Source organism: Plectropomus leopardus, chromosome 4 (assembly GCF_008729295.1).
Source record: "Plectropomus leopardus isolate mb chromosome 4, YSFRI_Pleo_2.0, whole genome shotgun sequence".
Lineage (NCBI taxonomy): Eukaryota > Metazoa > Chordata > Actinopteri > Perciformes > Serranidae > Plectropomus > Plectropomus leopardus.
The window spans coordinates 5,383,678-5,409,178 of record NC_056466.1 but is presented as its reverse complement, the minus strand read 5'-3'; the positions used below and the strand labels follow the sequence as shown (position 1 = coordinate 5,409,178).

Genomic DNA, 25,501 nt, shown 5'->3' with positions numbered 1-25,501 from the left:
TCTAGACTTGTTTGATTAAGTGTTTGAGCCTTTTTACTCTATAGTTATACATCTGATGACGTTTACATGCAGTACATTTTTAGAGGACAGTAATAAACATAGAACAAGCCAGTAAGATTTACAGTATGTGAGAGTGGAAAGTAGGGAGCAACCTTTAAATAGTTACTGAAAAAAAATGAAATACACAGAATGTGATTCATGAACCTGGACTCACTTCAGCTTCAACGTAAACGTATAATATTATACAAAATGCAAAGCCTATTAGGCCACTAAAATGTGGAAGGAAAAAACATATTAATGGTTGATTAACGTCTATAAAGTAACGTCAAGTTCAGGTTAGTCCAAAGGTTAAACCGTTAATGACAGACAAAAGAACGTTGTTTGTCCCTAGATGCCCGACGAATGTCAAAGTTCTCAATAATTAGTTTGGAAGAAAATAAACAAAGAAAATGGAGCGCAAACATTTGGAGAGCTAATCTGGTTCTCCCATCAGCACATAGGCCATGCTTCCTGAGAGACGAGCGAGACCGTGTCCCTCTGGGAGCACTGCGGACGCACTAACACTCAACCAGTTTGACTTAATTAAAATACAACACAGTTCACTGCAGCATTATCCAACAAAATAACATTTTCTGCAACTGGCCAGCAGCATCTTCCGAAAATATCAGAATTGTAATCAATTTCATGCAGGTTGAGGCTGGATGCTGAAAGAGCAGAGAGGTATCTTCTTTGTTTAACTCTGTGTTTACACAGTCATTATGTAACTGTTCCTCCAGACATACACACGCAGATACACACAGCCTTTCTTCTAGCACCGATGTGATATCTACAGAAAAAGTCAAAAGGGACGTATAATGCTCATTTTCAGGTTCATACATGTTTTACTATAACATGTTGACATGCTTTAATGTTTAAAAACACCTTTCCCCCTCATGGGAACACCTGTATTCACCCCCTTGTCTCAAATGCTCCGTTTTAGATCTTGTTCCTTATGACCCCCTCCTAAAAAAACCCCCAGTTAGCTCTGATTGGTCCGCGTTTTTGCGCCTTCAGTGTCCTTGTGTCTTCAGTGTTGCCAGTTTGGTGACAATATTGTTCAGGTTTAGCGACTTTTCAGTCCATCTTAGTGACTTTATTTCTACAAAGTGACAAAATAAGTGACTTGTTGGATAGAAATAATATATTGTACTGTAATTCATCCCCATGCATGCTGCTCAGAGTAATCGCAGTTAAGGCGCAGGCTCGTCCGTCTGTTTTCTCTTGCGATATTGGCAAAAAACAGTCAGGAGGAGAGGAAAAAACGCAGTGGGAGTTGTAGTGAGTTTCTATGGACACTTCGATGCTCTTGCACTCTGGATTGATTGAATGTGGTGCACTTTAGTATAAGCGCCATAACTCACACTATTCAAATGTTTTGATGAGGATTTTTCCATTGAATCTGATTCAGCGAAGTTTAAGTGCTTCCATGATTGCATGATGATGTCATCAATACAGAAATCAAGGGTATGATGTCATCTGGTGACTTTTAGTGACTTTTGGAGCTCGTGCTTGATACTTTTCAGTGGAAAAACGTTGGCAACACTGGGTGTCTGCACCATCATTGAAGCTTACGAATGACTATTCAGTTTCTACAAAAAAATGAACAACACTGGCAACCAAGTTTTCATGTTTCTGTTACCTTAGCATGTGGCGTCACTAAGCAGTGCAGGCTACAGTATGTGATGTAAACACTTGAAATGATCATATAAAGAAACACGACACACTGACATCATACTGTGGTTAGATTGAAAAAAAAATGTTGGAAACAGAGTATTCACCTTGGTAAGACCTGGGATTTTTGAACACAGGGACTACTTTTACAGATGTTTACCTCATTACTTTAAACTTCAAGATGAACTTCAGTATGCCATGTTCAATATGATCGTCCTTCATTGTAACATTATATGACACCAAATATGGAAAAGCATACAGGGTATCGCTCAGAAACATGGATAATAATGAGGCAATGAGCAACTTGTCAATAAAGGTTCTACAACTTGCAAGAAATTAGTAGATTTAAAATTACAATTTTAATTTAAATTTTTAAAAACCTTAGGAAAAATGTCCAGGGGACAAAAATAATTAAAAATTGTATTTGCTGAGGTTCAGAAGGGTTATGGAAAGATGACAGGTGAGTGTGGAGGTGACAAATGTTTACTTACGTGCAGAGAATGGACTGGTCCTCACGATCTGTAGACACAAAGAAAGTTCACAGTGTTAGACAAATTTTAGGGCAAGTCATTCACAAACACACAGTTGGTGCCCAGATTACTTATTAAGGCATCATGTGGTCAACCAAAGGAATCTGCAAAAACCCAAAGTCCAAATATGTCATTTTTTGTTATGAATAACAAGCATGCAGACTTCATTTTCCTCCTGCCCTACGTTTGGCTGGAGGACATGTGTACAGTCATGCACAATAGCTCAGGACACTACTGTACATACCACATGTGAAACAACAAGCCTTTCTCCAGGAATAAAGATCAATCTAGAGTTTAACTTAAGACCCCAGCTGGGACTTGGTTCAAGACTTCGAGGAGGCTGCTCCCCTGTGCCTAAAGAAACATGTAACTCCCACAAATACTTTGACTTTTAAGCATTAAAAATCAACTCTGAATGTGCTGAGCAATGAGTCATTATACTGTCTCCAAAAATACTCCTGGGAGAATACAGTGAGTCCATGTAAGGCTATTTTGTAACAGTATCCTCAAATACAAACCACTCCTGGGGGAGGACAGGGAGTACTGCTGAGGGAAAAGATAAGTTTGCTGTCAGCTGTCCACATGAAACCTCTAACTTAACGACACCTGAGAGCTTAACTGCAAAAGTAAGCAAATGTAGGGGAAAAAGACACAACAATTCTTCATCTTCATACAGTGACAAGCTCCATTAACGTGTAGTGTCATCACTTTTAAACTGTGATTTATGACTTTGTGTTACAGTGTGCAGCCTGCCCTGCACTGTAAGCTTGCACAGATGCTATTTCTTCGTTTGGACTTTGGCTGCCACTCCATTCCTTACGTACACACACAAAATGCAGCCTGTTCCCTCTCTGCATTTCCTAATTAAGGCACATAGAGAGAGAAAGGGAGCGAGAGAGGTGGCCGGAGTCGTGAGCTTTTGTAAAGAGTCCAAAAACAACATTTAGTCTTGCGCCACACACTCTGAGAGAAGGGACATTTAAAAAAAAATATTAAGAATGTTTTAGTGACACTAATTTATTTAGAGAAATCTGATTACATGTGTCAGTAGCTTTGCACCTGTCTTGTAAATACACCAGAAGGCACAGAGGTAAACATCTGTCATCTGCTGCAGTGAAACCTTTAAGGGGACAGCAAAGTCCCTGCGGGAATTTCACATTTTTATCTCCCGGACATCAAAGACTGAGGCACGATTTCAGAGGAATGGGAACTCAGCCAAGACTGCCGGAAGAATGTCTCCAAGCTTCAGCTAGTTATCTTGCTTTGCTGTAGTTATGCACCACTTCCACTCTAACATGTGAGCTGTTCATACTATAGCACTCAGTGCAGACATCCTGCATCATTACTTCATGGGAAATCCCACTAATACATCAACAATAACAACTCCCTGCCAGCCACAGTGTTATACAATACAGGCTCAGAAGGGTTAGCTTTGTAGATGTAAGACTTTGATATCTGAGGACTTTTGTGTGCAAAGGCTTATTGAAAGTATTTACACTAAAATCATCCTGAAGCCTGACAGCTTTTCCTAACTGGACGCGATGCGAACGAGCGAGTAAGTAAGCGTTATTGCTTTTGTTTCAGTGTTTCCCAATAAATATGTTGTGATCTTTTCCATGTATCAGTGAACAGGCTGAGTGATGGCTCTAGTTTTTCAAAGCTTGCGCACTTCCAACCTGTTTTCGGAGCAACAGCAAGCTGTTGTTTAGACTAGCTGAGGGCTCAATAGGCTACCTGAATGTTGCTGTCGCTCGTTTTACATCTAGACACCTTTTTTAAGTTCCCTCCGTCGAGTTCACTTGCTTGCTGTATGTTAGGACAGTTCTTGAATATACATAATTCTTCGTAAAGCGTCAAGACTCGAAGCAAGATTTTCTGTTAAAAACAGTTTGGGATTAAAATTTAGGGTTCCAAACATGAAAACCCAATGATCACAATATCCCACAAAATGCGGGTATTTTAAGCCAAAACATTATCTTTTCTAAGGCATAACCAAGCCGTTTTTGTAATCGCACACCGAACCACACATAATAAAATGCAAATGTAATGTATCCATGGTTCGCAGAAACATTCAATGCCAACACTGATTTTGGCGATTAAGATTGACTAACCACATCTAGGTTATGTCTGGATAAAAACCAAGAGGTTTTCAAGTCAGGTATTGAGACTTTGAAACAGCTTGTTTAAAAAGGTCACTGTGCCATATCTCTGGTATATTTTAAAGTTACATCTTTAGAGCCATATTTAAAGATTCACTTTTATGTGATGATTTGTGTTAAAGGTGCAGTATATAATTCTGGAAAAAGATAGTTGATTGTTGACAATCCCAGGTCTTCACATACCAGTACTTTGGGTTGGTGGTTTGATCCAACTATCAACCCAAGGTCATCGATATTTGACAACCTGGGAATGAGACAATAATCATCTCTCTTTCTCCAGAATTATATGCTGCACTTTCAAGTGTTAATTATCTCCCTTTAACAATTTGGCTTTATCTTCATTTTTGGATTCATTACTGACAATGCAGTCATCAATTTTGCCGCCTACTTTGTCTTACTTGTGGTAAATTGCAGCTTAAGGCCATATTTTAAATGTGATAACTGAATGGGTGGTCCAGGATCTTACACATAAATTGTTATTTCATATATCATGAGCTAAAGCAACCGTCTGATTTGTTTAGTCTGAAATAAATGCAGCAAATTAAGCACACTCATGTGCACAGTGTTCTGGGTGAAACAACAAGCCTGTGATTTTCCCATAATCTGAAAAGGGTCTCTGAGTTGCAGCTGTATGGGTGCTCCTGCATGGATAAGCTAAAGAAGTGTAATCCAAACACCCATACAAACACCAATCAATCCTGCCCCTTCTTGTTTACTTGTCACACTGTATTTACACACCACAGCTGAACTGGTAAATAAAAAAATTCCTGTGTACCGACCTGATGGAATTTAAATGTACACAAATCACTGACAGTTGTATTCTTTAAATAAGAGACAGCCTTAAGCACACTGTCACTTTTATGCCGATGATACTGTGATATAATCTTCTGTGTCTACACCAAACCAGGCTCTTTGTCAGCTTCAACCTGCTTTAAATACTGTAGAAATGTGTGATTTCATCTTGTTTTGAATGCTGACAGAACAAACTCATGATGTTTTCAAATGCAAAATCAAAGCCACTGAACCATTATCTATCACCACTTTTCGTAAATCTGTATTTCATTACAAATATCCTGACATTCAGCAACTGGTGAAAAAACTTTAGTTAAAATTGAGTTTTTATTTTAGGAGCAAGTGTTGCTGTTTCTTTGAGGCCAAAAGGAATGTTGTTGCAACCACCTTTATGCCAGGTGCTGGACTGTGGCGATGAATGTTTCATGTAGACTCAGATATCATTTCAGCATTAATTAAGGTATCAATTACTTTAAAAGGACAGCTCACCCTGAAATTAAAATGGCATATTTTTCCTCTCACCTGTAGTGCTATTTATCAATCTACATTGTTCTGGTGTGAGTTGCAAAGTGTTGGAGGGATGTCTGCCTTCTCTCCAGTATAATGGAACTAGATGGCAGTGAGCTTTTGGTGCTCAAAGCGCCAACAAAATACTTTTGGTGAAACTCAACAGCAATGTGCCTTTCCATAAATTGTGACCCATTACTCAGAATAGTTCCCAGGATAGTTGTAGTTTCCGTGGAAAAAAAATTGTTCCTGCTGGAAACTGCTCACAAAAAGGTCTGTGAATTATTATTGATTTTTTCCCCTTTTTTTTAATTTATTTTTTTTATTCTCTTTTTGTCAGTTTTTAAAATTTTATTTTGTATTTTTATTTTGCACTGGTAATTCATACCAAAACAATTAAACAGATTAAAACAGCACTACAGGTAAGAGGAAAAATATGTATTTCTGATTTTGGAGTAAACTGGTACCCCAAAAACGTCAACCTAAGAAACAGAACTTGAAGCTTAAAAGTTTTTTTTTCATACAATATCTGTAAGTACTTCCTTAGCTTGTGAGTGTCGCAGCTTAAATGCGTAATTTCAGTGCAACAGTACATTCCAATGTATTAGATCAATAATCAGTGTTGAATTCATAATAATGTAATTTTCTCAAATTGGAAATGTACATTAATATGACGAGGAATTGCTAATGTATTGACATACTGAAAAAGTGAGTATATGCTTTACTTGGGTCAATCCTCCATAACATCCTGAATCAGTCACCTAAATAGATGAGCAGTTATATCCGCCAGGGAGATAGAATAATATGGTTTGAGAAGATTTCGGATAATCCCACTTTCTTCAGAGCTCTCTAAACAATTACTTCCTAACTTTAGTCTAAGTCCTGTCCAAACATCCTGTTTCATTGCAAACCCATCAAACCAAAGCAGAGAGTAAGTGCAATCTCAAACCTATTTAATGGGACCTTTAAACTCTTCTTTCTCACCCTCCCCAAAAGAATCTGTGGTTTTCACATGGACCAAAAAAAGGGAAAAAAATACAGTTAAAATGTTTGAATGAGGAAGGGAAGGCTGCTGAAACAGGAAATGTTTTATTGCCCTCCACCCATCTCTCAATCCAGATGTCAACCCCTCTGAGAGAACATCCTCACGTCAAAATGAAGTCCAGTGGGCACGACCCCCTGGAAGCACCAGAAACCGATTCTCTGGGAAACCAGCTGCTCTAAAATCGCACCATAGCAGACTTATCCAAGAGCCATTTACTGTAAGCATGACTCTGCCAAGGCCACAATCGTCACCTCTACAAGACACTGACTCTCAAATAGGCCATAAAATACTCATTTAGATCTGATTATTTTTTTCACACTGTGTAACCAACTCAATTTGTAATGAAATGACAGCAGACAGGTGGAGCTACAAGGTCGATTTCTGGACTTTCATGATAAACACAGTTCTGCATTTGACAGCGTTAGGCTGTTTGTGGTTTTTATCAACCATTTTGTCAACATGATGGAGCTAAAAGCTGCCAGCTGACATCACTCAGACAGAAGTAAGACTTTTGACAGCTGATACCACAACTCACCCGTACTACGCACTATAAAGCCTCCTGCACACACTTCAGTTTGACAGAAATCACTCTAAAACATAGCAGCTTGCCACTGCACAGGCTTACAGTTTTCTTAGTTATGTGTGTGAGCTGACAGGGAGTTATACCAACTCTTATGTTGCTCGGTCATGCTGCAGTTTGATCCATCATTTATTCATTTGAGAGAGTAATGCTCAATCTCAATACACCCTTTGCCCTGTAGCTCTTAGCCTATACCCGCTTGTTTTGCAAGTTTACATCTAGGGATAGGGTTAACTGGGCTACGTGGCCCTCCAAACAGAGGTTTTTCAGAGGCACACTCCAAACCGAGTGTATTTAAAATTAGGAGAACCATCATATTATCTTAGTTTAATGTCATTTCAATGTATTATGGTCCTATTTTTATAAAAAGCGTAACAAAAGATGGCTAATAGTATGCTGATGTCTAACTAAGCAGCTAGCCACTGTTACATTTTTACTGCTGATTTGTGCATGAGAGTCTTGCATTTGGACATATTTCCATGTCACATTCCCCCTTTAATGGCACATGATGCTCAAAATTTCACTGAAGTCCAGCAGAGAAGTTGCCACAGTTGTTACCGCTCTTGTAATATCAGTGCAGACTAGCAGGGTAAGACCATGAGTTGCTAATTTTAGCCAAAACAGCATTGCTACTGCCATGGTAATAAAGGAGAGTTATTTTTTATTTGATTATTTGATTGTTTGATTGACAGCATGAAAACTAAGTTGTTAATGAATTGCGAGAGTCAGAAATGTCACAAAATGCTGCCTGTAGCCTAAGCAAGAGAAATCACTGCAGAATAATTTGCAATGTTCAGCAATACTCGTCTACACGTCTGTTTACGTAAACGGCATCATACTGATGACATATCGGGGTCTTGAAGGGTTGTTCCAGTTTTTAAAGGAAGCCTTCCACCACTGCCCTTTGAAACTCTGTTCCAATGGGCAAGGTGGCACTCGAAAATGAGGGGTAGGGATAAATATTTGGAATGGGATTAGCCTCGACTCTTGTGTTGCTTGATACTGCCTCAGCATCATTCATTAAAACCAGACAGGTTACCAGGCCATCACAGAGCTAATAAATACTAAACATACCATTCTAGGCAATCTTTTTGTGTTAGCAGTTTATGTAATTTGCATGTTTATGCAATAACGGGAAAACCTTAACACTAAGATAATAAGAAAACTCCACAAAGAAAGGACCAAAAATTGCATTTTCTTCTAAAAACAGTGAGGTAGATATGACAAAGTGATAGTGGAAACATCCTACCTTGCATCATGTTCCTGTAGGCATTATCAGCAATGGAGTAGATATGAGGGGGCACTTCATGTCGTTTCTTCCCTTTGTACATGTCAATGATCTTCTCTGAGTAAATGGGCAGCATTTTATAGGGGTTCACCACCACGCAGAACAGGCCAGAGTATGTCTGAGAGAAAAGACCAGGAAGATAAGTACATGTTTGTGTTTTGTATTTGTATGATTGGGAAGGCTTAAACGAGTCAAGGAAAGACAGCGAGGATAAAAACTGAAACACTAAAAATCCACCAGTATGAGAGAATTTGGCTGCTCCTCAAAGTTTTTAGTAGGCTTATTTGGTGCCAGTATTTGCACAAGCATTTATCTTTGTGTTGGAATCAAGATTCGAAGATCAGGTTCAAACAAGGACTAGGGGTGAGAGAATCAATAAAGTCAAGAAATCTGTGTGTAGTTACACATTGTTAGGGTGTGAGTGAATGCCTGTGCAAGCATTTCCATATTTTTACTGCATACTTACGTAAATAAGGCCGGAGAAGTACCTCTCCCGGATATTGTGCAACACGGAGGCTTCGTTCAGGCAGGTGAGCTCGGCCATGTCCTCCACCTTGCTGAACTTGGGCGGGTTCATCTTCTGGATGTCATCCTTGTTGACCGTCACCTTCTTGCCGTTGTCGGCAAGCTCCACCAGCACCTCGTCACCGTGCTCCTCCTTGATACTGGCCGCCTCGAAGCCATGCTTCTCCGACGGGATCCACACCAGCTTCTTGGCTGCCCAGTCGGCCTGAGCCATTGGGCTGTTCAGGAAGTCTTTGTCAACGAAGAGGAACTTCTCGTCATCGCTTGGGGCCTTCTTAGACATCTTGGGTTGAGGTGGAGGGCCAACTGTTGGAGAAAAGGAGTAAACAATTAAGGAAGCGAAGACGGAAGGGAGGTGGAAAGTGAGTGTGGAAGGAAGGAAGGAAGGAAGGAAGGAACATCGGAAAAAACAGAGGCAAGAGGGAACAAAGAGAGGAAGCAGGAAATTAAAAAGGATAAGGGGGCAAGAAATGAAGCTTCAACTGCATTTTACAGGACGTTCACATTTAGTGGTGGACAGCAACAAAGTACATTTACTAAAATCCTGTACTTAAAAAAGTATTTTGTTGGTGCTTTACAGTTTTTGCCTATCTGTATGTTATCTGAGTATTACTTTTTTTAGAAACTTTGCCTCCACTACATATAAAAGATAGATATTGTACTTTTGACTCAACTACATTTCTATGAAGGCTGTTGTTACGTGTTACGTTTGCTTTGAATCAGTGCATTTTCTTTTTTTTTTCTTTTCAAAAATTCAAACATCCATAAATCTACAACAAATTGTTTGCACTTGCAACAGAAGCTCACTCTTGGACTTAAAAATTGAGTGGATATTAGCCCAAAATTAAACATTGTCTGAGAGTTATTTGTGTTTGTGAATTCATACAATTATTTGTTGTATTTCGTGCCAAGCAGCTGGCGCCAAGCTGCTGGTGAACAGTTATAAGGTGTATAACTGGGTTGTTAAGGTATGTTGATTATTTATTTATTATGATATTTTAGATTATTTTTCAAAGAAGCTGCATCTACAGCAGTTCCAAAAGTCGCCAGACAAGGCATTGGCCGCAGGATGACCTTTGTTTTGAACTAGCAGTTATGTTGAAATGGACTGACAAACGATAACTGCTCTTAACAAGCTTTTAACTGTACAGGTGCCACAAGTGCATTCAGTGGGTTGTTTTACAGTCATTAGATTTTGTAAATGTATTGTGGCAATAGACATTTTTGTGTTGAGAGTAAAAAGAAAAAAATGACTTTGCATAATTAAGTATATAAAAGCAAGTACTCCATTACTTTAACTAAAGTAATATTTTGACACAGCAACTCTCACTTGTATTGTGATCATATTTGACAAGGAGTATCTATACTTTAACTCTAGTAATAGAGTTGTGTACTTTGCTCACCACTGCTCTTATTGCAGTGATGCATCAATAATTTTAAAGGAACTTTCGCAAGTCAAATTTCATAACAGACATCCTGGATGAATAAAAACCCTGCAACAGGTATTCTGTTTTTCTTTTTTGGCATAAAAAGACAACAGTTTGTGCACAGATTTAACTAAAACATTGCAGTAAACAATCAGCCTCTCAGTATAAGAAACTTGCCAGTGAAGTTACCTTCCTCCTGTGATTGTTACTCAAAGGGTTAACATGTTTCATTGACTGGGGAGTTCCAGAGAGCGCTCATTCTCACAGACCTCCACCCCCTCTCGACCCCACACTCTCACATAAGCCACAAGGGAGACGCACAAACAATCCCCCTCCCTAATTTAGATAGAACGATTGAGGCTGGGAAATTTTAATTAACTCAGTAACAGAGAAAAGGACATGTTGTCAGCAGCTTTATCTGATACACTCCCAAATCGTTAATGCACACTGACGTTAACTCAATTATTAAGTCAGTGCTTAATTGACAACATCCATGTTTTCTGTGTCTTTCCTCCTCCATCTCTCTCTCTCTCCCTGTCTCTCTGCTCAGAGGCTTCAGTCTCGTGCTGTGATGACCATATATGGGCCCCTTCTCTGGAGCAGGACTCTTTTTCTGCGGACCTAAACAGCAAGGCAAGTGAACTCCCAAACAAAGCCCATATAGGGAATAGTATGTCTCTTGCTGGCCTCGTCGTTTACTTCAAAATGATAACAGCGAGGCGGAGAGCCTGAGGGGGGCCCGGGGCTTTAACAATCATGCTTCTTACGGGCCACATTAGTTTTTAAATGCAGTGGCTACGTTATGAACAAGTGTTTGGGAGTCAGCTGTGTCTGGGAGTGCATGCAGTGGGAGGTACTGCAAAATGCACATGTGCAGGAATTGAACCACACTCTATTAAAATATAGGTAAAAAATACAGCTTGAGTTTACATTTAACCCTTTGAAACCTACAGCGACATCAGTTTTTATTCAGACACCTTTCATAAGTATTTAACCCTTTGAACCCTGAGCAAACTGGTGTAATTTCTTTCAAAAATATGGGAAAAACAGGCAATGAGCCACTCGTTAAGAAATGTCCCACAAATTGCAAAAAAAAAAAAAAAGAATAGATTTAGAAAATTATTTGAATAAAGCTGGGGAAAGATGTCTAGGGGTAAAAGGAAAAAAGCTAGGGAAAAACTATATTTATAATGATTATAATTGCGTATTTAAAATGATGTTACAATTGCATTATAATCTTTTAAGCACTTTTAAAGTTATTTACTTGTTTGTTAGTAAACTTTTTGTCTTTTTAGGTCATTATCTTGTACTTTTTATAGGGTTTTTTTTCTAATTTTGGGTCATTTTCTTTTGTTGCTTATTGACTTCTGATCATGTTTTTTAGAGAAATCAAGCCGATTTTTCAGCTTTCAAAGGGTTAAACAACAATATGATATGTTGAGTTGGATTAGCCTCTGAACTACTGAGTAGAAAACTTCGTGGTTCCTGGATTATAGACGATGAGTCACTCATGTTCACAGTCTGTTACTTCGCTCCCTCTTCATCCCTCTTGACACTGAGACTGGCACACACTTTAATTGAGTGGGAACTATGTAAAAAAAGCCACTGAACCTCCTGAGAAAGCCCATAAATGAACCCCAGGGACCAACCAAACCAAACCACCCAGAAACTGCTCAAAGATATTGCATAAATATGAACTGGAGACACTTCCTATTTGTGAAAAGCTGCAGAGCAGCCGGATAAGTCCAGTGAGCTGAGCAGAGCTCTGAGGAAACGAGGAAGGCAGCAGCTGATGCTTTGATGCTCAGATATTCCTGCGGATAAAAGTAAACAGACTTTTCCTGACGCTCACCCCGTGCTCATGCATGTGCAGCCAATCAACGCCCTCCTCCTCAACCCCTTTAACTTTTCTCACCGCTGTAATACCTTTGTGAAGCCCCCTCTTTTCTTTTTTTCTGTTGTGTCAACACAGCTTTGTACTCAGCCAGTGTATCTTGCAGACAGCAGTCTGAAGTGGGGTTGACAGGCTGATACAGTCTGACTGGAAATGTAAAGGATGACAAGAGCTCATTGCCAGCACAAAGCTCTGTTTGTCAGCACATGCATCATTAGCCATTAGACTAAACTACGCAGCTGCCAGAGGAAAATGTTTGGCATTGTACATTAAATCCATTAACATGTTATGTTTGCATGTTTCATAGCATCACATCAATGTCTCTAAACTGATATGAGCTGAACTTTTTCATGGTGAGGTGGAGTGGATGGTGAATGGTGCGAGCTCTTGGTGAGACACCTGCCAATCTGCAGACCACTACAGACAACAAATAACAAACTGGTTTTGATTTAACAAGTTATTGTTGTAGTTCCAGCGGCTTTCTAGGCACCAAAAGTAGTCGTTTTGCAGTTATGTGTTGCTATTTTCCAGTGGGGGTAGTACCATGAAAAGCATTGCAAATCACTGCTTTTCCTCCCGAGAAAGTGGCATTCAAGGGGTTGTTTTTACAGAAACATCGCTGCATTTCCTGCCAAGATGGTAGCACGAAAAGCACTGTTTTTTATTGAGACATCGCTGCATTTCCTGTTGGTTTAGTGGCATGAAAAGTGGTTGTTTTTTTTACCAATAAATTGCTGCATTTTTAGTTAGGATAGTGGCATGAATAGTTGTTGTTTTTTATTACATAAAAAACATATTTCATTAGTGTTACAGAAAGCGGATAGTTTTTAACCAAAACGTCGCTGCTTCTCGAGCTGGGATTGTGCCCCCAGAACTTTGCATTTTAAGCCAAAACAAAATATTTTCCTCACCATAACAAAGCGTCTATTTGTGCCTAAACCTTGTCACACGTTAACCACATCACATTCTGGATGTATCCATTACATAATGACATTAAAATATAACGTGTCAGGGGTTTGCTGAAACGTACAAAGCTAACATTATTTATCGCAACGGGATTAATTGTCGATACTCCATTATAACTAGTGTGTTATACCAAACTCAAAGCACGTCAAGATGACTAAATCAGTCACAATCAGAAGAAAGAATACTTTCAAATCAATGACGTGTCCCATAACAATGATTTTATTTCATAACCCTTATTTGAAATGATAACAAACAAATGGAAATGTCACCCAGGAGACTGACTGACCTATGTCTAGTTGCGGGTGAAATAGGTCAAACTGCAGGGCCTGTGAATGATTTTACTCATTTCCTCTCTGCTGTTTCCACAAACATTCTTCCTGTATCATCTTCTCTATAATGCTTTCGCATGATGATTATAGGATTACAGCATGAAAACAATTTGTCTGAACAGAAAAAAGTCCTCAGGCATATGTCAGCGACTGCAGAGCTGTGTCATTTAAATACAAAAATGCCAACCAAATAAACCGTCAACAAGTTACTTCCTTCTCTGTTAAAATTGATGAGTCATAGTTTACAGCACAAACAGTCTTCGTCTTGGCATTTTGTCACACTGTGGCCAGAACCAGTTCATCATTTTCTGGTGATCAATGCTAGAAGTCCTTGTCAGTGTAAATGAGAGTAATGCTGCTGTTTAATGTCCATTTCATATGGTGACTGACAAAGGCTAGTGAATATGGATCTCACTGAACTTGTCATTCTTGTACATAATTATGAAGAAATTTAACAGTTAAAATAAACAAGAAGAAAGTTTACCCCTTCAAAACCATCACTGATAGGTTTCATTGGAAACGTGTGAACAATATCAGTTCTCGCTATAGTTTCTTCATCTTCAGCCACAACAGTTTCAATAGTTTGACAGGCAGACAGCTTTATACAACCATATTTGGAAAACAGGAAACTCCATGGTTAGAATTGAGCCCATTTGTTAACTGAGATATTCAGACCTAACTTCCTCTTATTTCCTTACTATGTTCTGCGGCATAGTGCAGTAAATGCAGCATGATTTATATAGTGCTCACAGCCAATTCACTCTCTAGTATACTTGATTAAATACACAAATGTAGTTCTGTATAAATAAAGAGTACATATAAACTCAATAATGTAGCTACTTTATCACCTGACTGCACCCAAAAAGGAACTTTAAAAAGTGATACAAATTGCAAAGAAAGACAAACTGTCTAGAAATGTAAAGCTAAAACTGATATTTTCCTAAAAATAATGGCTTAAATAGGAATATTAAATTAATTTCTTGCATTATGTTCAATGTTGCATGCAAACACCACCACAATTTCCTCTTCTTCAAACGCAGTTAAAATTAACAAGTGTGAGAGGGATGCAAGTTGAAGACAAGTGCAGTGCAGCATCACTCTTAAAGCGACTCCACAGAAAAGCTTATACTCACATAGTATGAAGAAATTCTGTTGCGGGGAGTTTTTTGGGTTTGGAGAGTTAGGGTCTGGAGCGGCCGGCGTTGACGAGGTACTCCACAAAGGAACAGTCCAAATGACCCCCGTCTAATTCGGAGGCTTACCATTTAAACTGCGCGTGGCTGCGCGAGGGTGGAGCCGCACGAGCAGGACCTCCTACTGCATCATCGTCCAGCTGCAGGCAGCATCCGCGAGGAGCGGGACAGGAGGCAGAGGACATGCGCACTGAGGACACCGGCAGTTTTAAAGGGACACGGGGTGATGTGAATGAGGAAATGGAGAAAACATTTATTTATTTATTTGTTTATTTATTTATTTATTTAGCACAGTAAAGACAAAACAGCAGAACAACAATAAAACAGAAGCAGATTGTGCAGGTGAGATACAGAAAACCCACAAATAAGAGAGTCTCACCTCAGAATGGATTACAAAATCAAATAAAGAATCCTAAGAACAAGTACACATAGGATCAATAAAGTAAATTTAGAATGCCTATGAAATAGTAGAAAACATAAAATGAATGAAAAAAAAATGTACTGAGGGTGTATGGACCGATGTGTGTTTGTGTACATGTCAGAGTGTCCTGCCAATTAAAATGTTGATAAAATTTTTAAAAATTAATACAATTATATTGAGCAATTTATATGCTCTATATTTGACACAGTTTTTGTGGATAACCTATTTGGATTTTTATCTTCCAGTTTATGCTACTTTATAGGCCAACTCTGCTCTACTACTTACATCTGTCAGCAGCTAGCTATAGTTAGTAATCTTCAGATTAAGATGACTCGCAATGCTGTCATAAATGACAGGTATTTATAGATGCAATGGCATGAAAAAAATGCAGCCTAGATGCAAATGCCTTAGTAGTTTATGATTACCAATTAATAGAACATGTATTCAAATGCACTTTATGTCTGCACTTTTCTGTGCTATGCACGTTGTCTGTTTCTACACTATGTATGGATTTTTATGTAGTAGAACTTTATGTCCAAGACAAATTTCCCCAGGGACAAATCAAGTAATCTTGATCTTAAATCTTACAACTGCATAGACAGCCCACGCAAAGTCCATCTTTCCCACAGTGAAATACCTCTTTTATGGATATTTTTTTGCACTTCAAGTACATTTTGCTGATAAGACTTTTGTAACACAGGTAATATTTTGAATATAGGACTGCTAATTTTAATAATATCACTTTCCTAATGGGAGAAATAGGCCTACATGTGTCATTAAAAAGAGTAGCAATAGCTCATATCTATTCAAGTGTCCCACAAAGTCATGACAGTGTAACAAAGAGCCAGCAAGTCATTGTTAATGTTATTTACACCTCTGCGTTTACTATTGTGACCTCTCAAAATAACTGTAAGAGCCACAATATGAGAATATAAATTAATTTATCAATCATAAAAATTCTTTTTCAGACACTATAGAACATATATAAAAATGTAAAAAGATAAAAATATAAAAATGCATGCATGTTGGATTTTGTCAGGACCCTCCCTTTAATCTTGACGTCATGTGCAGTATAGTTGATCACAGAGCTGCATGAAGCATGGGAACAACTTGTTTTTCTATGGTGTGACTGAATGTTATTTAAACTTTTTTTTCAGTAAAGGTTTGAAACTAGTTTGCTTCTTCTGTCGCTCGTGTCAGACTTAAGTTACTGTGCCTACAGCTCCACGGTGACTTTTTTGACACGCAGAAGGAATGCCACTACAATAATATCTGAGGAGAGGGTGTCCGGTGGCTCAGTGGCTAGAGCAGGCACCCCATGTACAGAGTTTGTGTCCTCGCCGCAGCGGACGCAAGTTTGATTCCGGCCTTGACCCTTTGGTACATGTCGCCTTATCTCTCTCTCCCACTTTCATGCAAAGTCTTTCTTATACATTAAAGGCATAATATATATATATATTTATATATCTTACAAAAAAATACAAAAAATACAAAAAATAACATCTGTGAAAAAGGCCTAATGAGCACTTTCTTTCTGCACAGATGAGGTTGTTAATTTTTATTGTTAAGTTTTGTAAACCTCATCAGACACTGTGTGACATATTTGTTTTCTGTTTCAGCGCATTTTGCTGTTCTCAGGATACTAAATCTCGTGAATATTGGGTAAATTTATTTTAAATACAGGAATCACTTTAATATGGTGAAGACACAACAACTAAAATCTAGTGTCTGTTCCACTCTCTATAGATTATGCAATCTGCTCCCACTCCTCATAAGGCAAGCTGTCCTCAGCACAGGAATCCCCTTTACTGTAACCGCTCCAGAGAGATTCCCCCCGAAACATAACTCAGAATAACAAGATGAATGTGTGTAAGTGTGTGTACATCCCACACGTCCCCTATCGTTACGCACGTCGCATTCCACTATCACAAACAGCCCTCCCCCTCTCCATCCCTCTCCTGCTGCATCCTCCTGTTTCCAGCTTCCTTCCAATGGAACTTCCTATATAAGGACACCAATCTATTTGCTTCAATAAATCAAGCTGCTGCTTGATAGCCAGGGCCTGTTTTGTGCCAGAGACTCACGGCAGTGTGTGTGTGAGAAACCTGGTGACAGACCAAAGAAGCAACATGGAGGACCTCTGGGCTCCCTCTGGCCAACATCAAGGAGGCGGGGTGGCGTTAACGGAGGAGAAACAAGGGCTGAAAAACTCATGGAGAGACAGGGTGAGAGACAAGGCAGAGGGAGGGATGAAGAACGAGACGAGGAGGAGGAGGAGGAGGAGGAGAGGGAGACAAAGCAGCAGATACACTGAGCAGAGAGGTTGCAGTGTGTGCCATATAAGGACAGTGGGGTCTGTATGGAATCTCGGCAGCTTTCTGTGTTACTTTCAAAGTCGAGCACAGGCAAGCACCCCGAGCCCCAGTGACTAAATATGGTCCAGCAGCAACAGCATTGTTCCAACAAACAAAGTTGTTTCTTTACAAGTTAGCAGTGACACACGCAGGTTTTACGGCCCTGTCAATATATAGGCTAGTGCACCGAGGAATTAAGGTGCTTTCAGTCTAAGAGGAAGACTCCACAGTGTAGATTTTATGTATGAAAGATGCAGTTTGAGATTTCTGTTTTTAATCTTATTAAATACAGATAAACTGTCAGATGATTTTTCCTATATGCAATAACTCTATGCCTCTACTTTGATCTCTAATCTCCACAGATATCTCACAGGGTCATTACTTAATGGCTGCTGCTGAGATAAGGTCATATCAATATTTCTCTTTAATATGATGTACCATGCAAAGAGAGATATAAGGGAGGACAGGAATCTAAAAAACTCAAAAGGTTCAAGTGAAACAACCAAATTGCCAGAAAAAAATGTAGGTATTGTATGGTTCTTCAAACGATGAATATGTTACATTTGTAGATTATAATGAAGCAGTTTATGTTTCAGCAACGATGTAGTTAATATATGGTTAGGTTTAGGCATAACAGTCAATCTGTTGTGGTTGGGAAAAGGACATGTTTTGGCTTGAAATACCCATTTTGGGGAGGCAGGATCCCCACTGGAAATGAATGCAATTTCTCTGTCAACAAAAACAACAACTTTTCATGCAAATATCCTGGCAGGAAACACAGCAATATCTTGTTCAAAAACAACAGCATTTTGTGCCACTATCCTAGCAGGAAACACAGTAATGTCTAAGTTTAAAAAAAAAGAAGAAAAAAAAGTTTTTTCATTGCGCCGTCCTGGCAGAAAACGCAGTGATGTCATCATAAAAAAAAAAAAGAAAAGCTTTTTCCAGTAAAAAACAACCATTTTTCATGTCATCAACCAAGCAGGGATGTCTAGGTAAAAACCAACAAGTGCTATTTGTGGCACTTTCCCTGCTGGCAAATCAGCAATGGGTTGCAAAAAAGTTTTGTTGTTTGGTGATACTGAACAGTGGTCTGCAGCATAGCAGGTGTCTCACCATATTTTCCACCATCCCCTCCACGTCCCAGGTCAGCTCATATATAACACCACATTAGAAACTCTGATAAAATACATATGAAATGTACAAATGTAAAGTAGTTTTGGTTTGTAGAAATGGCGACTGTGCTAAGTGGAAATATGCTGGCATTATCTGCTTAAACGAGTCTGCCCTAAACTTTGACATGGACATTGTCCTCTCCCGGCTGTCTGAGATGGAGAATAATCTCCAAGTGATTCCTCTGAGCAATGAGCAAACGTATGAAAAGTCGACAGAGACAAAAAGGAGGGGAGGCAATGGGAGTGTGCAAGGATAAAAAGTCAGAGTGAAGGATGGTTAAATATACAGTAGTCAGTAAATCAAGAATTACACTTAATATATCTAAATAAAATCTTATCTGTCATATTAAAAAATGCTTGCTAGTCAGTGTAGGCATGATTCACATCACACAGCAGTTGATGTCGTGTACATGTGGACTCTCCCTCAACACTATGTGGTAGAATAAATATACATTCAAAAAACATGAACTGCGATGGAAAGATCTCTTACATATTGTATGTTTAATGTTTTTCTCCAAATCCATGTCCATAGAAGGCCATCTATTGGAGAGAAAATATGTTTATGGATATGTTTGACCCTCTTGGAATGCAATTGCTTTCTAATTTGAGCCCAGGGGCAAACATCAGTTCACTCTGCTGCAGTCAAAGGACCACTGCATTCAATACTATTTATACAGCTGTCTCTCTCACACACAACTAATTTATACAGTGGAGGAGAAACGCTACCTTTTATCAGGCACCCTGCCAATCGAACAATCATGTGCCATTGTTCAACTTCCTCCGCTTATATAGCCATTTTCAGGAGAACGCTCATATCTGGTGCCAATAAACTAGGCGCCTCAGGGCCACAGCCTTTAAGGGCAAGTAGTGTTTTCTCTGAGAGAGTAAAATCAGACTCGAAAAGTCCCACATGATGCTGTATTTTCAGCAACACATTATAGCTTCTAATGGGATCAACAAGCGATGCTGTTTAAAGTTATGTGTACATTAAATCTTGTAGAATCATCTTGTAAACTGATGATATATCATTACATTTTCTTTTTACGGCTACCCGCTCCATCAGAGGCACTGGCACTCAGCAAAACACACTGTGTGCTGCACATTACAGCCTCATTCTTTCAATGAGCTAATTTGAGAGCTATGATCTCATCTATCAAAGACTCTACAATCAAGAATCAGAGATGCAGATATGGTAGAGGAGACAGGATAAGTAAACTTCTAAAGCCCCCCAAAAATGTAGACGCATATTATGTTCAACTCTGCGCCCAGTATAAGTTATCACCCTGAGAAATAAATGGCCGGCAAAGTGGATAATCAGTTCCAGAAACTCGGGGCTTTAAGTCGTGTGAGATAAGAATGTCAAGTTCCCTTAAATGGTGAGAGAGGAAGTGAGATGCAAAAAGCATCAGCTTGTTGCAGCAGATGTTTGTCCATCCAGCAAAGGGTACATGTAACAGTTTTTCTTTGTATGGCTTGTTTCTTTTTTGTAAATGCATTATTGTTGATGTATCTTATGAGTAAAACCATCATTCTTCCTTGCACAGTTAATATAATCCTAGTATTAGAAATAGCTAGTATGGTGGTTATAAGGACTCCTAAGCTGCAAACATCACAGCAAAAGAGTTAAACCAGCAGGAGAGCAGATACATAAAAATATCTGGAGGATGTCTCATGCAGCTCACGATAAACATGTGGATTACCAGCTATGAGAGAGCAAGATAAAACATCTGAATAAGCACGAGGTATTGGACTGTTTAAGACAACAACGCTCAAGTAGCGTTGGGGCGGGGGCCACATGAGTGGGTTTGGCTGCACAGGCCAACACAATGAGTATGTTAAGACAATCACAGGAAATGGAATATGAATTATTTAGAAACCTTTCAGGTTATTTAGCAAACTGTGATGAACTTGTTAAAGCTCAAAAGAACTCGTACTTGCAAAAACAATTCTGATCACTAGTAATACACTTAAGGGCAACTTTGGTAAAAAAGCTGGACCCTATTTTCTCATGTTTTTGTGTTTAAGTAACTAATTGGAAGAACAATTTTTGAAATTTGAAATTGAGAGACCAGAAACAGGCTACAGTGTTTCTGCAGGCAGCTGAGCACCAACAATTTATGTCCACTAAAAGTTCTTGTGTTTGTCACTTAAATCAGAACTCAAAGTGTCTGAAAACATCCCAGTAATATTACTGTTTTTGTTAAAGAGCAAGATGGGTCATCTGGGTCTGGCCTCTAGCTACATAACAGAAATGTTGATCCCTTACGAGCTTCTTTGAACTTATCTTTTTATCTTTTTATTCTTTCCTGACCCTGCTTATATTATTATTAAGGATATTTTCTGTTTTCTGCCTTTATTTTGCTATTGTATTTTACTAACACATTTCTACCTTTAATCTCTTTATTTTAATGTTACCTTAATTCTCGTCTGGCCTTTGTTTGACATTATTGTTTGGCTTTTATTGTTATAATCTCTGGGATTTCTTGCCTCTGCTTTGCTCTTTTTGTCAAGCACTTTGTAAACACTGTTTTTAAATGTGTTATACAGTATAAATAGTTATTTTTATTTTCATCCTTTTTAACCAGAAAACAGCCCTGAAATCGCTATCACGAAACCCTCTAGACTCCATATAAATAAAATGTAATTTTATTGTCATAAAGTTGACAGAAACAAAATAAAATTCATTAAAGCTGTCTTGGTTCGTCTCTCCGCTGTTCCAACAATCACCAAATCTGGTTTGGTTAAAATTAACCCTTAATTTACCCAATTAGCTGTTAAAATATGCTGGCTCTATTCACACACAATTAAGTTGTATTTAAATGGGTTCTGGTATGTTTGCAAATAGTGATTTCTATGCTGTTTCTGCTGAAAAGATCTACCTTTGTGGGGGTTCTCTCTGTCTTCAGAAACAGAATAACAATCTGAGCCTGTCGAGGGAAAAACCAGCACTCTTACTGGACGTACACTGACGGTGCTTAATTGCCCACAGGGATTATGCAGCTGTTGATTCCACAGCTGCCAGCTGAAGCCCTGTTGCTCAACATTGGACCAATTTAAAAAATTGTGTTTCCCATTATTCATTTAGACACAATAACATAGGAAAATTGGGTCCAGGTGGGAAAATACCAAAGTTACCCTGTCAGTTTACGAAAGTAAAAAAAAAGAGTTAAGTCTCTATGCTTATATTCTTGATCTGACATAATTAAAGTAGTAAGATCATTTTAGATATGGCATTAGAGCACCCTGGTTTTATGCACAATGCTGCATGTTAAAACTGAACAGATAGTGTCTCTGAGGCAACAACAGGTTAAAACTAAGTATCACTGTTCAACCTCCTGTCAGTGGCAGTCCTCAGCCTTGTCTTTGGTGACGCCGCCACCATGTGGTCGCCAAAAAACTAGCACTTCAGCAAATATTTTTGAATCAATGAAGTGAATAAATATAAAACTTTTATTTTACAACAACTAATAGACAATATAAATGTATCAAACATTTGTTATTATAAATACATAAAACATCAAGGAACATTATCTCAACTTTGAATTATTGAGAGAACGGCAACACGGATTAATTCAGGCAAATCAAGAAAACTACTGGTAAATTTAAATGTTAACCAAAAAAGGCCATCTGGGATCATTGGCAACGATAAAGAAATATAATGGATTTGTGCATTTTTACCTGCAGAATTCAAATATTCTGTACCGTAATGGTTGTTATACTCCGGTAAAAACACAGTGAAAAACTATGGACAAGACGATTTTGTGACTTAATTCCTCCCATAAGAGTGTGTGCATGTGTGTCAACTTTTAGGCATCTGGTCCAGGGACTGTGTTGCTGGTAGCAGGCAGAGAGGAACCTCGCAGAAACACCTTTCCACTGTTATCACCACTGTTCACAAAGTGGCTCACCAAACCATAGAGGAGAGGTCTGTAAGGTAAAAAACATGAGGAAATGATTATTTTTTCATTTATGGCGAATGACAGAGTGAGATAAAATAATCTACATGAGTGCATACTCGGTTCAAATGACTCATCAGTAGTTATTCTAAGTGTGTGTTTTTCACTTTTCCCTGATGGCATATAATGATAAACGAGAAACCAAGACCAAGACCACACTCAAATCTGGCAACAATGCATCTGCTGAGTTACGTGTGTTAAGACAAATCCTCCCTCTAGGATTAGAATTTCACAACACAAATGAATCATTGTGATTTTCCGAAGCCGAGGTGAGGACATGCTGAAATTATTTAAAAATCTCTTCAAGACAGAACTATGAAGATGGTGATGATTCGCAGAGCTTATGAAATTATTATCCCGTAACTGACCATATCTCCAGGAAGTTCAGTAAATCTTTGAACACTTTGTTGCTGCGCTTACACAGACTTGGAGCTCATATCCTCTGTGACTTTCAGCTCACTTGCCAGGAACTGTCTGTCCAAGGGAACTTCAGGTTGGCCGGACTCTGAGAAAACAAACACAGCTGAGTTTAGGGTTGAACTTTACTCTACAATGGTCACTGTTAAGTTTCAAAAACAGTGGCAGGAATAGAAATTTGTTTGTTGTATAAAACCATTCAGTTTTTTTTTTTTTAAAAACCTTGTTTTTGCTCAGTGACCATAAAGTAATCAGTCCAGTACACTTTGGAAGAGCACAATCCACAAAATGCATAATATTTTCGACACATACCAAGTGATGCCTTAGTAAAAGGTGCCACCACAAACATTTACGTGACACTGCATAGACAGCTAATGGGGTGCATCACAATTTTGTGGTACTTTCCCCCCCTTGTCTGTGAAACAGGGCGTCTACGAAGTGCGGTCATATGAGGTACTCATCCACAGACAGTAGATGATGAAAATGATCCGAAAATTAGATTAAAAAGGGGGGAGGGGAGTTTATTAGAAAATTATCAAAAAAAGAGAGAACATTTCCAGAAAGCTATGTCATATCATTAATATTATATAATTTATACTTATATATCTATATCTATCTATATCTGTGTGTGTGTGTGTATATATATATATATATATATATATATATATATATATATATATATATATATATATATATATATATATATATACAGCACCAGTCAATAGTTTAGATGCACACTCTCATTTATTTAAAGTGTGTTCAAACTTCTGTATTCTGGCTAATTTTTGGGCCATGTCTTATTAAGTTGTGCATGGCTTTCTTGTCATGTTTTTGAAACAAATCAAACCAATTAGCTCAGCTTTTTTAAGGGCTTAGGCCTAATATTTTTAAAATTGGATTTAAGACATATTAAGACTTTAGGGACCTTCAGACAACCCTGTGAAAACAAGAGGCCTGTTTCAGGATATTTTCTTATGTCATAGTAAGAAAAGCACAGGTGTATTTAACGTTTATAATAGCTACATTCCGTTTAGTGTCAGCCCTGATATTGTTGGTGCTGGTTCACTGGTATAGCTTACTGGGACAGTTAATGGAACTGAACCATCTTTGGTGTCATCAATCTGAGCTTTTCCTACTATGACAGGTACAGATGTTTACTGTGAAAACATCTATAGATGTGTTGTGAAACCTGTATCCTGTCTTTCTCACCTGCCGTCAGCACTGACGCGGTGTACCTGTACTTGTTGAACTCCAGGTACTCCCGGATGAGCTCGTTAATGAGCAGGTTTTCGTGGGAAAGCGGCGGCCGAGGTTCCCGCTGGTCATCCAGGGCGCTGAACACCTCCGCCCGGATACGAGCCTTCAGCTGGCCCAGCACACCACGGGACTCCAGCGTTTCCCTCACGGCTGAAATATTCAGGTTTTATTGGATTAAAAACAAGTCCGGAGCCAAATTTGTGGACCTAACCGTCGACTACGTGACTGGGAGCCTGCTTTGTGTTGAGGTATGTAAATATATTCCGCTAATTTACCGTCAACACTTACCCAAATGGGCGGTCTTTTCTAATATTTGCCAAACTCCATTCATAAATTTGCGAATTTAACGTTCCCTTACTTTTTGACGACGACAGGTCTGTTCAAATGTGACTTAATATCGTACAAGAAGCATTACGAACATGGCCTTATATCGGAATACACTTAATCATTTAAATGGTGTTGCTTTTATTAATTTACTTTACAACAAGCATGCATAGTAACGAAACATTAGCCAACGTAGCTAACCTAGCTAGCTAGCTTCTCCTCACTATTGTAAAGCTGGCGAGCAGTTTTAAATCCATTCAAACATACACTGGTGTGGTATCTAGGTTGTATTTATGAATGCCGAATTAAAATACAGATTTTAGCATTACAGACAGCCTTGAGTTACTTCGAGGCGCCATTTTTCTGATAACTGGTACCTCTTTGCTATGTAAATTGGTAAAATTTTGAATGAAGACACGTACACACGAGGTCATCAAGTTGTTATGGCTAAACTAACGTTAATTAAGCAAACAAGTGTGTCCATGAATGTGTATAATGTGCGCAGTAAAACGATCTGTCGTTTATCTATTCCAGTTTGATTAAATATTAAAATAAGTGTGCAAAATCATGAATAAAAGTGACTACCTACCACACTTGAGTTCAGTGATGGTCGCCATTGCAACAAAGTGTAAACAAACGACTGTTGGCTGCT

General features: G+C 38.7%; 2 protein-coding genes across 2 annotated transcripts in view; both read right to left on the bottom strand.

Annotated features, from left to right (window-relative positions):
* Window positions 1-15,054, bottom strand: part of LOC121942669 (myosin-11-like) — a 45,470-nt gene extending 30,416 nt beyond the window's left edge. The window contains exons 1-4 of the mRNA XM_042485940.1: window positions 14,886-15,054; window positions 9,078-9,442; window positions 8,573-8,729; window positions 2,202-2,229 (exon numbers count right to left, since the gene is read on the bottom strand). Coding sequence (XP_042341874.1) covers window positions 2,202-2,229; window positions 8,573-8,729; window positions 9,078-9,419 — 527 coding nt within the window. The 5' untranslated portion in view covers window positions 9,420-9,442; window positions 14,886-15,054. The remainder of the gene's footprint in view (window positions 1-2,201; window positions 2,230-8,572; window positions 8,730-9,077; window positions 9,443-14,885) is intronic.
* A 7,284-nt stretch (window positions 15,055-22,338) lies between these two features.
* Window positions 22,339-25,501, bottom strand: cep20 (centrosomal protein 20). Its single transcript, XM_042485737.1, has 4 exons — window positions 25,439-25,501; window positions 24,478-24,675; window positions 23,272-23,356; window positions 22,339-22,822 (listed from the first exon to the last, which is right to left on the bottom strand). The coding sequence occupies exons 1-4, from the start codon at window positions 25,464-25,466 to the stop codon at window positions 22,702-22,704; spliced, it is 432 nt and encodes a 143-aa protein (XP_042341671.1). The 5' UTR covers window positions 25,467-25,501; the 3' UTR covers window positions 22,339-22,701.